Source organism: Centruroides vittatus, unplaced genomic scaffold (assembly GCF_030686945.1).
Source record: "Centruroides vittatus isolate TY-2023 unplaced genomic scaffold, ASM3068694v2 contig_356, whole genome shotgun sequence".
Taxonomy (NCBI): Eukaryota; Metazoa; Arthropoda; class Arachnida; order Scorpiones; family Buthidae; genus Centruroides; species Centruroides vittatus.
In genome coordinates this window covers 484812-500325 of record NW_027122179.1, presented here as the reverse complement: position 1 = coordinate 500325, position 15514 = coordinate 484812, and the positions used below count along the sequence as shown (strand labels likewise).

General features: G+C 31.0%; 3 protein-coding genes across 5 annotated transcripts in view; 1 reads left to right on the top strand and 2 right to left on the bottom strand.

The window, feature by feature from the left end:
• LOC136974784 (cytochrome P450 3A8-like) overlaps positions 1 to 15514 on the top strand; it is a 399348-nt gene that overhangs the window by 188785 nt on the left and 195049 nt on the right. The gene's annotated exons all lie outside the window — the stretch shown is intronic.
• LOC136974787 (cytochrome P450 3A21-like) overlaps positions 1 to 15514 on the bottom strand; it is a 174276-nt gene that overhangs the window by 154161 nt on the left and 4601 nt on the right. The window lies entirely within an intron of this gene.
• Positions 11419 to 12746, bottom strand: LOC136974788 (cytochrome P450 3A7-like). Its single transcript, XM_067269737.1, has 5 exons — positions 12627 to 12746; positions 12440 to 12548; positions 11981 to 12069; positions 11763 to 11903; positions 11419 to 11674 (listed from the first exon to the last, which is right to left on the bottom strand). Exons 1-5 carry the CDS (start codon positions 12716 to 12718, stop codon positions 11458 to 11460), a joined length of 648 nt encoding a protein of 215 aa, XP_067125838.1. The 5' UTR covers positions 12719 to 12746; the 3' UTR covers positions 11419 to 11457.

The window sequence follows — 15514 nt, the reverse complement described above, 5'->3', positions numbered from 1 at the left end:
TCTCAAATGTTGAACCGAACCGAAGTTAAGTTTACTCGCTAAATGTGTAAGAAGTTTTACTGTTTTATAGTGACCAGTCTAAATAATAAAAGTTTCTTAAGTATTTTTTAAAAAAAATGTTTTACTTCTTAAAAAAAAAAAAAAAAAAAAAAAAAACATAAATTGCTGGATAGATAGATAGATAGATAGATAACACTTTATTGCACTTAAAATACATCTTCGCTGGATCCAGCTAGAATGATGTTGGTCCAGCAAAAATCCAGCTAGATTGAAAACACTGCTGGATTGCAATCTCTAGTGGAAACGTAATTCAAGTGCAATCTGCCAAAGTGAGATTCCTCCAGATAAGACATTCTGTGGCAAAGTATTCCTGTTTGGGTGTTAGTTATGTGAAAAAAGACAGGAAAACTGTTAACGCGAAGCGAACATACAAAGGTTTAATGACTGTTTCAATTTATTAATCCACTGAAGCTTAATGTTTGACATTTCACTTTTTAAACATCATCAAAGTATCCGACATTTTGAGTTTCAAACTGAAGTTAACATTAAATATTATAGTATGAAATGCAAAAAGTATAGGGGGTTGATACATTCCAGACGTTATGAAAGATGTTCATCATCTGAAAAATATTCATGGTACATGAGTTTTAGAAGTATTTTTTGCAACCTGCCGGAATTTCTGAAACTATTGCTTATTGTTATATATATCAGCTAAGCAGTGCAAATGTATGGCTACAGATTGCATTTAATTTACAAGATAAAAGTTGACTTTTAGCTTTTCAAGCGTTTTTCTGGCTACAGAGATTTGCTGACGTGCTTTGTCCGATAAAGCATTCAACGAATCATACGTATGATCTCACATCAAAAAGAAATTGAGATGACACATTTTATAGATTAAGTTTACTCTATCTTTTTTATTCAACTAGAAAATGGCTTCTCAAAATTTTATTATTATAAAAAGCAATATATACTTTCAGTACAATAATTCAGATGTGATAGGAGATTTCGCAAAATTTATTATTATTCATGATTCAAATATATTCGTGTTTAATACCACTGCATCAAGCAGTTAATGGGATTGCTTTCACTGTAACTCCATTTTTCGTATATATTACAAACAATGAATATACATTTTCCACATCCTGTAAAATGTAACGTCTTGCTATAATGAACAAAATTTATAGTAAAGTGCAGAGTATTGCAACTGAATTTTTCGAAAACATTTATCACTTTTTGAATAATTGAAAAATTCGAAAAGTTCAGTCGTTATACCTGCATTACGGTTACAAAAATAGAAAAGGAAACTGAACAGATCTTACATCATCTCCATGTTTCTCTAATTTGAATGATCGGAGAAGATTTGCCAAAACAAGTCTTGCTGTAGTTTTTGCTAACCTCTGTCCTATACATATTCTGTGTCCTGCTCCGAATGGTTGGTAAATTATGGAATCGATTTTTTGCTGGTCCTCGGATGAAAATCTGAGAGAATGTAAAATTTCAAATATAATTTCTTGTAATATATGTATAAAAAGCAATTAACCTGTTACCTGTAGGGATTAAACTTATCAGGTTCACTCCAATAAGTTGGATCATTTTGGAGCTCACGTACTGGAACAATTATAATACTACCTTTAGGAATGAAGATGTTCTTATAACGATAATCTTTTGAACATAATCCATTCACCGAACGGTATAAGTAAATTGTATGAATAATAACAATTTAATTTATGTATAATGCAATCAAATTGTATAAAAACAATGCAGTTAATCGATGAAGGCAAAGTGTTTCTGAGATAACTTGATCTAACAGTTGAAAATTGCTTAAATCTGAATATTGAATTTCCACCTGAAAATAATTAAGAAATATACATTAAGTTTGGTATTTTTAGTAGTTGTAAAAACTTATGGCATGTAAAAATATTCACTGTGTTATAGTTGAGTGATTTGACATTCGTATGCTTTGTATAGCAAATACATTCTTATGATAGTTAAACACAGTAAAATTACCTGTATTAAACGCCATTGTATTAAATGCAAAGTGTTTAGCAGTGCAAAGGCAATCAAATTTGCGTTGACATTTCAGTAAAATCTTACAATATTAGAAATTACCTCCTTTTGTCATTTTGAGAGATATGTCATTATACATGGTATGTTCCATTCTGGAATATTTGAATACTGTGATTTGTATGGATACTTTTCAAATTTGGCAGTCTTGAAAGATTATATCTCAATGGATATGAGAATAACTACTAAATGAATTACATTCGGTTGATGGTAGTATTTTTTGCATTGCTGTCTGTAGATAACACGAGGTGGCTGAAAGAAATATAGTGTCTGTTGCTTTCAGTGCCTAAAGTTCCGTAGTAGTGAGTCACGGTAGTGTTTTTAAATAAATTTATTTCCTCTCCTTAAAATGATACCATACAAAATTTAGTTACATTTGGATGGCTAAATATTTCTGTATAAAGTGTTTAAAAGAGTTTACTTTCTTACCATCACCCATTACTTTTTTTAATTCAGTTGTAATATATAATTCTCAATAAACACTGTGGCTTGAATATAATGTTTCCATATTGTTGTAACCAATCTTGCATACATCTGTCTCTCTGTATGAGTATCACTAGATTAAATTATATTCTATCTTTGTAAGTATTTTAGTTTTCTCTTGAAAAAAATACTCACGTTTCGATTGAATTCGATAAAATTTCCGATGAAGAAATTCGGTTTTGGTTTTGGTATTTAAAACCGTTGAAACTCATCCTTCGTCTCCTCCATCTGTAAAAATTGCATGACAAGTAAGAAAGTTGGTGAATTTCCCATTGGTAAACGACCAGTTTAAATATTGAGATTGTAATGTGTGAAATTTCATGCTTAATGAAAAAAGAAGTACATTTTCAAACGTTACCTACAATTAATTTTTATCTCTAGAATTAATATCGAATATCTATAGAGAATGGCATTGCCAATGTTCATAATCTTCTTAATGTTCACAATAAATGAACGTTTATTCGCAATCAGAGAAGACTTTTAGGTTATTTTATTGTTTAGTATTAAATTTTTGTAGATTATTTGCTAACAGTAGCAGATGATACCAACCACTGAAGAATGATAGGTAGTGGCAGATTTGCACCTGAACAATGTCGAGATTTTCTAATTGTCATTACAGTTTCTCATAGTAAATCACCCTCACAGAGACACCCCTATTGTCAGGTTGCCCTCGTTACCACGTTACTTTACTGCAACAAACAGAGCTAATTACAAACGTGCGAATGTATTCACATAGAAAAATAACCATGAAACACATAAACTTAACAGTTAAATAATAGAAATATTCATATTTGGGTTTAAACAAAACATTTTCCTGTGATTATATACAGCTAATTATAACACTGTCTGATGTATCTATTACATTTTAAATAATTATAAACAATGGTGATGTCACTCACCTTATCCACAATAAAATGACACAAACGAAAACAGAAGAAAGTATTGTTGTAACAAGATTCATCCTGCTTAAATGTATTTCTGATATGATATGCTGTATCTTAGTATCTCTGTCTGAATCCTTTGTTAAACATTACAGGTTTGAACTCCTTATAGAAAACGGTATGATAAATATTGAATATGTAGATTCATTTTAATATATATCAATAAATATATGAGATATATTGTACGTACATGATCGTTGGAAAATAACTAGGCGTTTAGAAATCGCCGTAATTTCTACATTTCTGAAGGGAAAATGGTTGAGTTTACGAATCATACACGATGTTAAATGGAGTCAAGAATACGTGTTTTAAAGATTCCATAGAAACACCGGCACGAACGACAACTTTTTGCAAATTGTGATTTGAATGAAACAGTAATTTCTCTGTGCATCGTTACTAGCTTAGAATTACAATTCTCGATTGTTTACGGAAAAATGCAGCTTGTCATCCTTTCACTATATCCTACTAACTGTGCACACCAATCGGTGGTTTTCCATAGCTATATTCGCGCTCGCTCCCGAAATGACAAGCCGTCGGCCATATTTTTTACCGACAGCAAAATTATAGCTATTTCTCAACGCCTAGTTAATTTCCACCCACCCTGTTTATAAAAGTCAAAATATGTATGTTTGTATGTAACAGTACAAACATAATATCAAATTTGGTATGAACGAATATTTTTCGACAACTTAGAAAAGATATAATGAGTTTCGTTACCATAGTACTTTTTGTAGATACCAGGCAATTTTTGAGTACATTTTACTTACTAAGACCATTGTTTATATCTTTCAATTCAAACCCAATTCCACCAATTCCATACTTTTTCAAAAACCCGTGCAACACCGGCAGACGCATCTACTTGTGCTATAATTTGAAAAAATTGTGGAGCTATAAAATCCCACTGTCGTCTGTCTAACTGTCATTTCTAAATTTCCAGAATAGTGTTAGAAAAACTAAATTCAAGATGAGATATGCAAACAAGGGCGTCGCCAGAGGGGGGCAGAGGGGCAGTTGCCCCTCCCTAGACATGCGAAAAAAATTATTTAAATGCTAAGTCATTTATTGCTCAATTTATAATTCCCGCGCGAAAAACCCAAAAAGATTATGTTTTAATTAAAATAATCTTCTTAGGCTTCTTAAAATTTATGAATCGTTTTTATTTTACCTACACACAATTCATATCCTCTATCAATTTATAACATCTTGCCCCCCCCCTGGCCCATTGGCTGGCGACGCCCTTGTATGCAAAGCTTAAAGGTAGGGGGTATGCAAAGTTCACAGTTGCATACGCGGGTTGATATCTTGATCATACGTTTCGATTGGACGTCTGAAATAGTCCTAAATAGTCCTTAGAAAAAAAATCAATTCAGCGTGATCAACATAGAAATATTGTAGAAATATTGTGAACTCGAAAAGATCGAGTGGAGTACACACCTGGAAACCGGGCAGGCCAACTTTGTGTCGTCATGTGTCTTTTGGCTTTTAATTTGGGAAAATACCCCTGCCACTCTAATGCCTATATTTGGTAAAGTTGGCGGATGCATAAATCTGTGGTTGCATTTTTTACGAAAGACGAAGTTCGTATTTATTGTTGTTTTTGATCTCAACAATGGGAAAGTCGATTTAACTATAGTTAGGGAAGTGAATGAGTAGACAGGAGTCAGCCTTAGCTGGAAGGGTGTATGTCGGATGAAAGGGATGGAAGGAGTCGTGTGGGAGTGCTATTTTTATCATAAATTATTTTATTGTATAGGTAATTGGGAATGGGTTCTTCCCAGACCAAAAGGATGGCCATTGTATTTAGGACTTTTTTCACGTGTCTAACAAGTAAGTAGGGCGAGCAGCCTCCACATATCGCACCGTTGTGTTGAGTTGATTTATTTTATCAACTGTAATTTTATTTTTATTTATTTACTTAAATCTTACGAACTGAATGCCAAACACAAGATTAAATACATAATTCCTGTATATATAATCGCCATAAAGTAAATAACAAATAAATTAAACAATACGAAATTTCCATCTGTGTACTAATTTATAAAATAAAATAAATCCAATCAATAAAATTTTTCATTTATAATAAAATTAAGTTAATGTGAGCCTAGGTATACAAAATGGCGACGCTTCCGGTCGCCATCTTGTTTGCACACGAAAATGTGCAAACAAGATAGCGACCGTCGACAATAATATAAACGCGCCTATATTTAATTTTTTTTAAAACTAAAACATTTTTAAAACGTAAATTTGCTACTTACTTTTTCCACTGCTTTTGGTTACTTTTCCAACTCTTGGACCAGAAACGAAAAATAAAAAAATCATCATACTACCTATGAATTCAATCGATGCATGGACGAAGTGAATTATGAGATTCTATACATCAGTGGTTCGAACAAAATTTGCCTGTATTGTACATAAATTTTACTCCTCTTAAGAACTGCAGTCTTACGATTCACATCTCTCGACTATTCATCTACGATAGGCAGCGTCTCCATAAAGGTTGGCACCAAGGGCGTCGCCAGCCAATGGGCCGGGGGGCAAGATGATATAAATTGATAGAGGATATGAATTGTATGTAGGTAAAATAAAAACGATTCATAAATTTTAAGAAGCTTAAGAAGATTATTTTAATTAAAACATAATCTTGAGTTTTTCACGCGGGAATTATAAATCGGGCAATAAATGACTTAGCATTTAAATAATTTTTTTCGCATGTCTAGGGAGGGACAACTGCCCTTCTGCCCCCCTCTGGCGACGCCCTTGGTTGGCACCTGCGATCCACGGCCACCTAGCCTTCCATGTGTCGTTCACGTTGTCTTTCGTGTCGGGAAATCACTATTACATATCCTCGGTTATGACAAATTTAACACATTTAACTCACATTTGCACACTTTAAACACAAATTTGAACCACATATAAACCCTTTACAAAATTTTTACCTCACTTACACAATGTTAACACACCTTTAATACACTTTTATGACATTTAACACGCATTAAACACATTAATGACACGTTTATCATGTTAATTACCATTGACAAACTTTCCTCCTCGATAACTTTAGACTTCGAGTAAATTGTACAAATTTTGAAAAAAACACAGACACTTTTAAAAAATTAACAACGTACTGTACATAATGCGTCTACATCGTAACCAAAATTCGAAAATCACATTATTTCTCATGTTTCCCAAATGGAATTTTTTGATGGATATTTCATCAAAAAATCTGGGACTATCAGCGCCATCTACATTTCTTTTCTAAAAACACTTGCCATCGAGATTACCGGAAGCGCCGCCATTTTGTATATCCTAGGCTCACATTAACCTTAAAATTATAGTATAATATAGAAAATACACTTACATGGAGTTGACATCAGATTTACACGTTTAAAACTGGTTTAAATAATGAAATTAATCCAAAATCAGCGTGCAACGTTTTTCCTGTTATTACAGTTGACTTCAAGAGAGGAAATCGAAATAATATTGTGTAAGACTTTTCAAGTTAAGCTTATGTTTCAGTTTGAAGGTCAAATTGTTCTATTCTTATCGTTATTTCTGCGTAAATGTAGATTTTATTTTATTCGCATTACTTTCCAAGATGTTTATATACAGTGATCACATGTGTAAGGTGACCAATTTGAGCTGGCCCCTTCATCGGTCGCATTAGCAGGTTTTACTGTGTACCAAGGAAAGTACGATCGGTCAAAAAATCACGCTTTAAAAGATTCACATTTTTACACTTAGTTGTTTAGAAATGCAAAGTAATTTGGAGAGTCTTCTAGTATGTACCGATGTTAGTGTGTGGGGGTAGGACCTTGTTTCCCCAATTTAAAGCTTAATTAATTATTCCAATGTTTTTTTTCGAAAATTTCTGAACTTTTCACCGTTGGTTTGTGTATTAGGGGCACTAAATTTCGGTCGATGAATGGAGAGGTAAAGGTGATCGTGTGTCATGACTTAATGATCGATTTTACTCGTTATTTGCATATATATATTAATAAAACTCATCCATATCATGAATATTACCCGTTTTTGCTATATTATAATAATAGATAATAAAAAGTTGTATTATTATGTTTTTAATCGTAGTGTTTTGAATTCTACATTTGGGATTCCGTATAACCCTATACTTTCACTTAGTTTACAAGCTTACAAAAGGAAGATTTGTGTAATCGACAGGTCTCTATTCATTAATGCTTCAATCTCTATCTTTCAGTAAAACTATATTTTATATATCCCACTTTTTCTTTTATCAAGCCTGGATATTTTATGCATCTTTTCTGCACTCGCCTTAATGTAAAACTTCTGAGAAATATTATCTAGTTTCCTATATCTTGCACTAGCTACGTTTTCTTTGTATTCTTTCCTGCTGTTTTATACTCTAGTTTAAAGCAGAAATGAGGAGTCGGAAGAAACATACACGACTCCCGATTCGGTATTTTTTGAAAACGACTCAATTTCCTAACCTCCATAAAAAGATTAGACTTCTCGACTTCAGACTCTGACTCTCCATATCTACTTTTTAATTGCCTCTTGAACTTCCTCATTTAATTACCATGTTTTTACCTACTTGTAGTGTTCCTCTTAAGAACGGTTCGTTTAAAAAAAAGTAATAATAAATCTCAGTTTACTAAAATTGAGAAACTTAACATCACTCACCTGTATTTAAATTTAATTACTCTTCAACCCAATATTAAGACAGATACAAACTATTCGTTTGAATGCAATAAGAAAGTAGTGTAATAAAACTAGATTATTTATAATTTAAATTTATGTAATATTACATTTACTCGCGCAAATTGTGCTGAAAATTAACTTCTACAAGTTTAATCGACAGCAAACTAGTTCAAAATACTTGTGTTTGACCTGAAATGAATAACGAATTTTCATCGTTTTCGTCGTTTTCATCGTAACGAATTTTCAACGAACATTGACATCAGTTGAAAAAGTAGTACAAAAAATAGCAAAAGTTCAGATTCCGCTGAAAAATTCCCTTTAATTTAGACAGAATTTTCTGCTTTCATTTTACTATTTACATAGTAGAATGCACGAAAATACCTTGTCAAGTTGAAAACATTTGGTAAATAAATATGGAAGTATAAGTATAATAAAAAAATGTAGTGTAATAAGTTATTGTGGGTTTAATTAGTTTCTAACGAATTCAGAAAAAAATTTGCACTTTCCTGTTAGTCATATTGCTCCTACACTAGTCTCCTCTGTTTAAATGACTTTTAGTGTCTTTTTAACTTTGAATTGAAAATTAATACACTGCTTGTTCGCTTATATGTGGCAACGTAACACGTGACGAGAACGATCTGACAAGGGGATGCTTCCCGGGAAAATTTTTATAAGAGACTGGCCCCTATTTAGGTGTTATAAACAGGAAGAAAACCTGAAAAAATTCAGGTGGTCAGTCCTTCGGCAAAAATCGAACCAATTATAAACAACCAGTTTTCCCCTCATCAATCATTAACTCATCGATTGTTAGATTAAAAAAACCATCAACGCGTTGTTTAACTTTCCCGGCAAACTTTAAAACTGCGTGTGTGCCGCCATCTGTTATGATATTTTATTATTAAAACTTTTCATATTTTTAATTATCATCTAATGGCAAACAGCTTAATTTTCAGGGTAGAATGTTTTCTAAAAAAGTTGTAAATTGTAATAATGAGTAAAATCGTCATTAAGTCTCATCCTACTGGAGATACGACACACGAACCCACTTTATCTCCTTACCCGATCGACTTTTAACCACTAAGATTCAATAGCATCAATCTCCTAACACACAAACTCGCTGAAAAATTTCAGAAATTTACTTTGAAAAGTACAGGAAGCTTCAAAGAGGGTGAACAAAATCGTGTGACTTACACACAGAGACATATGCGCATATATTTAGAAAAAAAATTCGAAATTTTTTGCATTTCCCGACGTTTTAAGGTTCCGGGTTCAAAAATGTAAAAATATTGGGGTGTTATTTTTTGATTGATTGTCATCCTTTCTCTCTGTTATATAAAACAGAGCTAGAAAAGTAAACGCAGTGCATGTAATTCAGAGAAGACCGTTTTATATTTACTGTATTTTACCACAACAATAAATTCATGTATATAAACTTGCGTATTTACGCATATATTTTAGTTTTAATTAGGTTTATACGTTTATAAAGGCTTAAATAATTGTCTTTATTAAATAATAATATACTTTTGTATGTAAATAAATTAGGAATCAGTTATTTCTCACAATTTACGTAGATTGAAATTATCAATAACAAATATTTCGATGAAATAGATACTTCTTATTGCTGTTAAACCCAGCACTCAATTTATCTAAACAAATGTAAAGTATTTAGAAAAGATTAAAATTACATAATAAGGCAATTCAAAAATGCCGAGAAGATTGCCAGGGTTTCTGTTTAAGTGTTAATATATTGATTATAACAACCGAATTCGTAATTTTAGTCGACTTTTATTATATCATAAAAATAAAAAAACATATTTTGGACAAAGAATAAGCGTTATCTTAGAATTTTTTTTTTTTAGCTTTGAGAGATGAAAATCTGGCAGATAACTACGAATATCTGAAATGTTTTAACCTAAAAATATGACTAATGTCAAGTGTATTTTACTATAATTTTACATAGATTTCTTTATTTAACTTTCTGTAAAAGTGTTAGTTACAGTGCAACTATTAAAAATAAATAACACTATGGAATAGATATATAGCAGAACATACGGTGTTGATTTCTCGAGTTATTAAATTGGTTGCTCACAAGTAACCTTATCAAATCACAGATAAATATACTTTTTTTCTGCACACGTTGCGAAAATACAAGTGGCAGTGGCATTACCTCCTTTCAGATTATAAATAAAGTTATTTTTAAAGTATAGTTTGATTAAACTAGTTTCTTATGACAAAAAAAGAAACAATTAGAATTCTTTTGATGTTGTATTGGAAAGTAAATTAATTAATTAATAAAGGTGAGTAATTTTGTGTTTCGTAATTAATAGTTTTGCATTCAAGATAAATTCGTGGAAAGTAACCTTAAGTTAATATTGTGAGTAGGTATAATCATGGTAATGGAATAAGGAAGCTCCGGAGGCTATCAAAAACTGAAAACAGGTATTTAGAACTTAAATCAATATTATGACCATACAAATAATTTTGGGTCTTTGCAGAATTATCCTTTTTAATTGTCCAATCAGAGACAGATGGTAACAACTTAAAAACGACAAATGACATTAAAAAATACATACAATAATTTCGTAAAAAATTCAGAATTTATCAATCATACATTCAACTATTATAATCAAATAAAAATTATTTTAATTACTAAAGTTGAATATAATTTTTTAATCTTAATCTTCAATTCAACACAAATAAGCATTCAATTCTTCTTTTCATCAATTTTTATTATTCAAGATAAGCATTACTAATACAAATAACTTTTTAAGCAATGTACGCTGCTGGCTATTAAAATTGCTACATCACAAAAGCGGCTTGAAACAACCGGATAATTTGCATGGAAAATACATGTTGGGTGTTCTGTACATCAAGATTACATGTCAATTCAATTACTTCCCCATTCCATTATACTGTATGTACACAAGAAACACGATTCTGCTATTTGCTGTTTTTCCTGGTGTAGCAAATTTAATGGTCAGCAGTTTAAATAAAATACGATTAAATTCATATAACACGTTAATGGTTATTTGTGTTTAACATTGAAATCGTGAAGCGTTGTCATCAATCAGGAATCTGGTGGACTTGCTTTTAGCATTATTCCATTGTTAGGAATCCTGTACAATTGGACGTGATCTCTTTCATTTTCCTGTAAATAAAATCAAGTCACTGCGACAAACAATATACAAATAAAAAATATTACAAATACAATTGTCGAAAGCATTCACAAATTTAATTTCATAGAATTTTCAAATACAAAAGAGAAAGTATTCTAGGAAAGAAGAAAACGTCATATTTAAATGTAAGGTATTTCACGCAATATATTTACAATAGAAATATCGTCATTGCTTACATCGTCTCCACATTCTTCTAATTTAAACGATCGTATGAGATTTGCCAGTACTAATTTCATTATAGTTTTTCCTAACTTCTGTCCTATACATATTCTTTGCCCTGCTCCGAATGGTTGGTAAATGATGGAATCAATTTTCTGCCGTTCCTCTGATGAAAATCTAAAACCCAAAATTTTTAATAATTACTTTTTCAAAACTTGTTAATAAAGCAGATAAAAAAATAATTTAATTATAATTATCATATCACCTGTAGGGATTAAACTTATCAGGTTCATTCCAATAAGCTGGATCATTTTGCAAAAATTGTATTGGAATCGCTATTGTAGTACCTTTAGGAATGATGAGGTCTTTATAACGATAATCTTCTGCACATATGCGATTTACACTTCTACGTATAAAAATATTTATCGGTAATATATTTATTATATTTTGTATTTAATTTCATAAGATTATAATGAATTTTACACTAAGGGGAATGGCACAAAGCGAAGAGTTTCACAGATAACTTGATCTAGCAAGTGAAAATTCATCAAATCAGAATACTGGATATTCATCTGAAAATTAATGAAAATGCAATAATTATAATTTATCACTCTTTAAAAGATTGAATTTTGTATTTCCATTGCAATTTATTTTGAATCATTTGCATCATATCATTGCAAACTGAATATTGGCAAAATTTCTTTAAAAAAAGAGTTTTGTTATAACACCTTGTTATTATTAGCTTTTTCTGTAAAGACTACGAATAAAAACATTGCATTAGTGTTCATTTCAGAAAACGTTATGCTATGATAATATTATTAATTGTTATCATAGTTAATAATTATATAAAATATAGAATTTGTATACTTTAAAAGTAACAGATAAGTTAATGTGTTTCTTTATAAGATACATGCAAATTTTAAATAGAAAATGAAATTTTACATCTCTGGAAACATTGTTGCTTATTTCTTCACGGACTTTGTTTTGTATTTCAGGATTGTTAGCAAGATGTTTAATACACAATCCTATTGTAGAACTTGTTGCTTCATATCTACAAAAGTGTAAATGTTTCCGCATTAAACTGTTGATATTTTACATGGAACATTAAAAATTATTTGGATATAATTACGAAGCTGCCATAAACATCACCGCATTTGCAATAACGAAGTTATCTGGAAGTTTATTCATTTCTGCAATAGTCTCATCTTCTGCATCTATCATCGTCTGCAGCAGATCAGGTATAGGAGACTAAAATACAAAATTATGTAGATATTGCAATATTTCATATTTGTCTATTGACAATGAACTCACATCTAATTTCTTCCTGCTGCTGATGATTTTTTGACAGGTTTCATAAATCAACGTCAATGACGGTAAATTCAGCATGTACTTTAAGGTATCTATTCTATGTCGAAGAAACGTATATATTTGCTGAACTTCCGGAAAGCAAACTAAATTATTTTAAAAAATTAAACACTATTACGTATTACTACTTTATTTTTTACTTAATAATAGAATATTTAGAAAAAAATTCTTGAATTATCACTTGTTATTCCAGCTAAAATATCAGTTGAATCAGCTGAAAGTGCGGTTTCTACCGATTTAACAAATTTACTAGTTTCATTATTTTGAACATTTGTGGATACGCCAAAAGCTGATGTACAGAGGATATCAATTATCAATTTTTTACACATTTCCGAAATTTCGAACGGTTGATCTCCCTGCTTTTCGATGTTAGTTAGAAAGACTTTGATCGGTGAAGACATCAGAGTACTCATCTAAAATATAAAACGTTATGTAATTTCAAAATATATGTTAAAATTTTTTAAGAAATAACAGAATACCATTTTAATTTTTGCTGTAGTAAAACAAGAACTGAGAATACTTCTTAGGTTCTTCCATTTCTGGTCAGTTAATACTGCAAGCATATTTTTAGACTCACGATGTGGAATTCCAGCACCTGGCAACAGCGTCTTTTGCCGAAATAAATGAATAAATAAATAATAAATAAATTTTAAGCTTTTCAGGATTTGTGATATCTGCAAATTACAGAAGAATACGTACATCTCTATTCTGAAAATTGTAACTGTCCCTTACTTGAATGAGTTTCAAAAATTCAATGTCATTGCATACTAAAAATGGCTTTGCTCCAAGATAAAACCTGAACATAAGTTAAATTAATTGTGAGATTCTGAAGAGTATTTATATTTTAATAAGATTTTAAAAGATTAAAATAATATTTTGATATTTTTGTAAAATTATAAAAAATTATAAAAATTATAAAAATTAAAAAAGGAACAAGCATTTCCTTTTTGATAGTTAGTTCCTGAGAGAAATCTTTAGCTTTCCTATGACTAAGTAACTGACTAAAGAAGACTCATCTTGACATCCTGTCGGATGGTCCAAATTCATAATCTCCATTGGAAAAGAATTTTGTATAAATAAGTCTTACCCGCCAAACTCAGTGCGCATTCTACAGTAATCACCATATATTTTAAATTTCTGCCTAGTCATCTGTTGCTACTTAATTTCTGCATAGCCTATTAATCCCATCTCAATGTACAGTTTTAAGATGAAATTATAACTGAGGTGTTATAATAATATTTATTGTAAATGCTCTCTCTATAGATTCAGAAGTTATAATTAGGTAGGTTAATGCCCTCTAATATATATACTTCATATTCATTTGTATATTAAACTTTATTTGTTTATTAAATATATTTTATACTTTTTAAAAATAAAAATTAATTCTTATTATTTTAAAGAACGGATTTCCTATTGACTTACTGGTGACTCTCCCCAATCATTCACGTGTTAACCCTTCTTTTAATAATATCTTAGACGCGTGATAGGGCACGAATCCCATCTCTGTGGTGTCAGATCATGACACAAAGATCTTAAGATTTTCCTGTTTCCAACATTAAATTTGCCATCCATTGACCCAGTGCGCGGTTTTTACCAAACCATAGCCGATAATTGTTCAATATATACTCTTTAACCGAACCCGGTTCCTCACATATTGCTGTACAGAGTGGGGTGTACTGTGGTGAAGCCAATTTCCAGGCTTTGATTGACAGCGTTGTCTATAAACTTAATTGAGAGAGATAAATAGAATTTTAGATAGAAAATAAAGTAAGATATACTGAAGTCTTAGATTTACATTTTCTACATTTAGATTAAGTTAAGTATAAAATAAGTTAATTATAGGTAAATTAAGGTAGCATAAATAATGAAATCACAAAATCCCAAAGCAACATTAGGTAGTGCAGGCAGTTTTGTTCCACTCCTTCCTTCCTATTCAGAAGACCCAAACGGTTCACGCATAGATGAATTTTGTGAATCATTAAATGGTGTCGCCAGATTAGCAGGTTGTACTAAGGCTTAGATGTCGGCTGTAGCACGTTTAAAACTAACCTGTATTGCGTGGGAGTTCGCTCAGAAAGATAGGAAAATTAATTAATTAATTTTTTGTCTATCATCAACATAATTAATTAATTAATTAACATAATTAATTAATTAATTATGTTGAGGATTTCAATACATTTAAGAAGATAATGAGAGAACGTTTTGAGAAGGTTCCATATTCATTTCGATTGCAAAAATTTTATGCTTTTATACAACAACAAGGCGAAGGTGTACAAACGTATTCTGTTAAATTGCAATCTCTAGCTTCAAAAACAGAAATTGAACAGGTAGGGACAGATGCAGCTGAAACTGCTATAACTCAGCGAATTAAAAACAAAGAGCTAGATGAAAGACTGAGGGTTCAAGTTATGGGAAGAGTAGATATAAGGATTTGCCAATGTGTATTGGCTTAAGAACCAAAAACTTTTGATGAAGGATTACAAGTAGCTATAAGTGAAGAAAATATCAAAAAGATCATTTTTGGATCCCATTGTCAGATCAAATTAGTCCGAGAGAAAAATTCAGATACATATCTCTCATTTCAAGGTCTGCCTGAAGAAGAAATAAACGAGTTACATATAACTATAATGAAGCTACAGGAACAACTGAATA

Coding starts and splice junctions, on each gene's coding strand:
- LOC136974788 (XM_067269737.1), bottom strand. CDS start 12,718: ATGATAGATGCAGAAGATGAGACTATTGCAGAAATGAATAAACTTCCA. Junction 12,070..12,439: donor GCAACAATGTTTCCAGAGAT/GTAAAATTTCAT, acceptor ATTAATTTTCAG/ATGAATATCCAGTATTCTGA. Junction 11,675..11,762: donor GATAAGTTTAATCCCTACAG/GTGATATGATAA, acceptor TTTGGGTTTTAG/ATTTTCATCAGAGGAACGGC.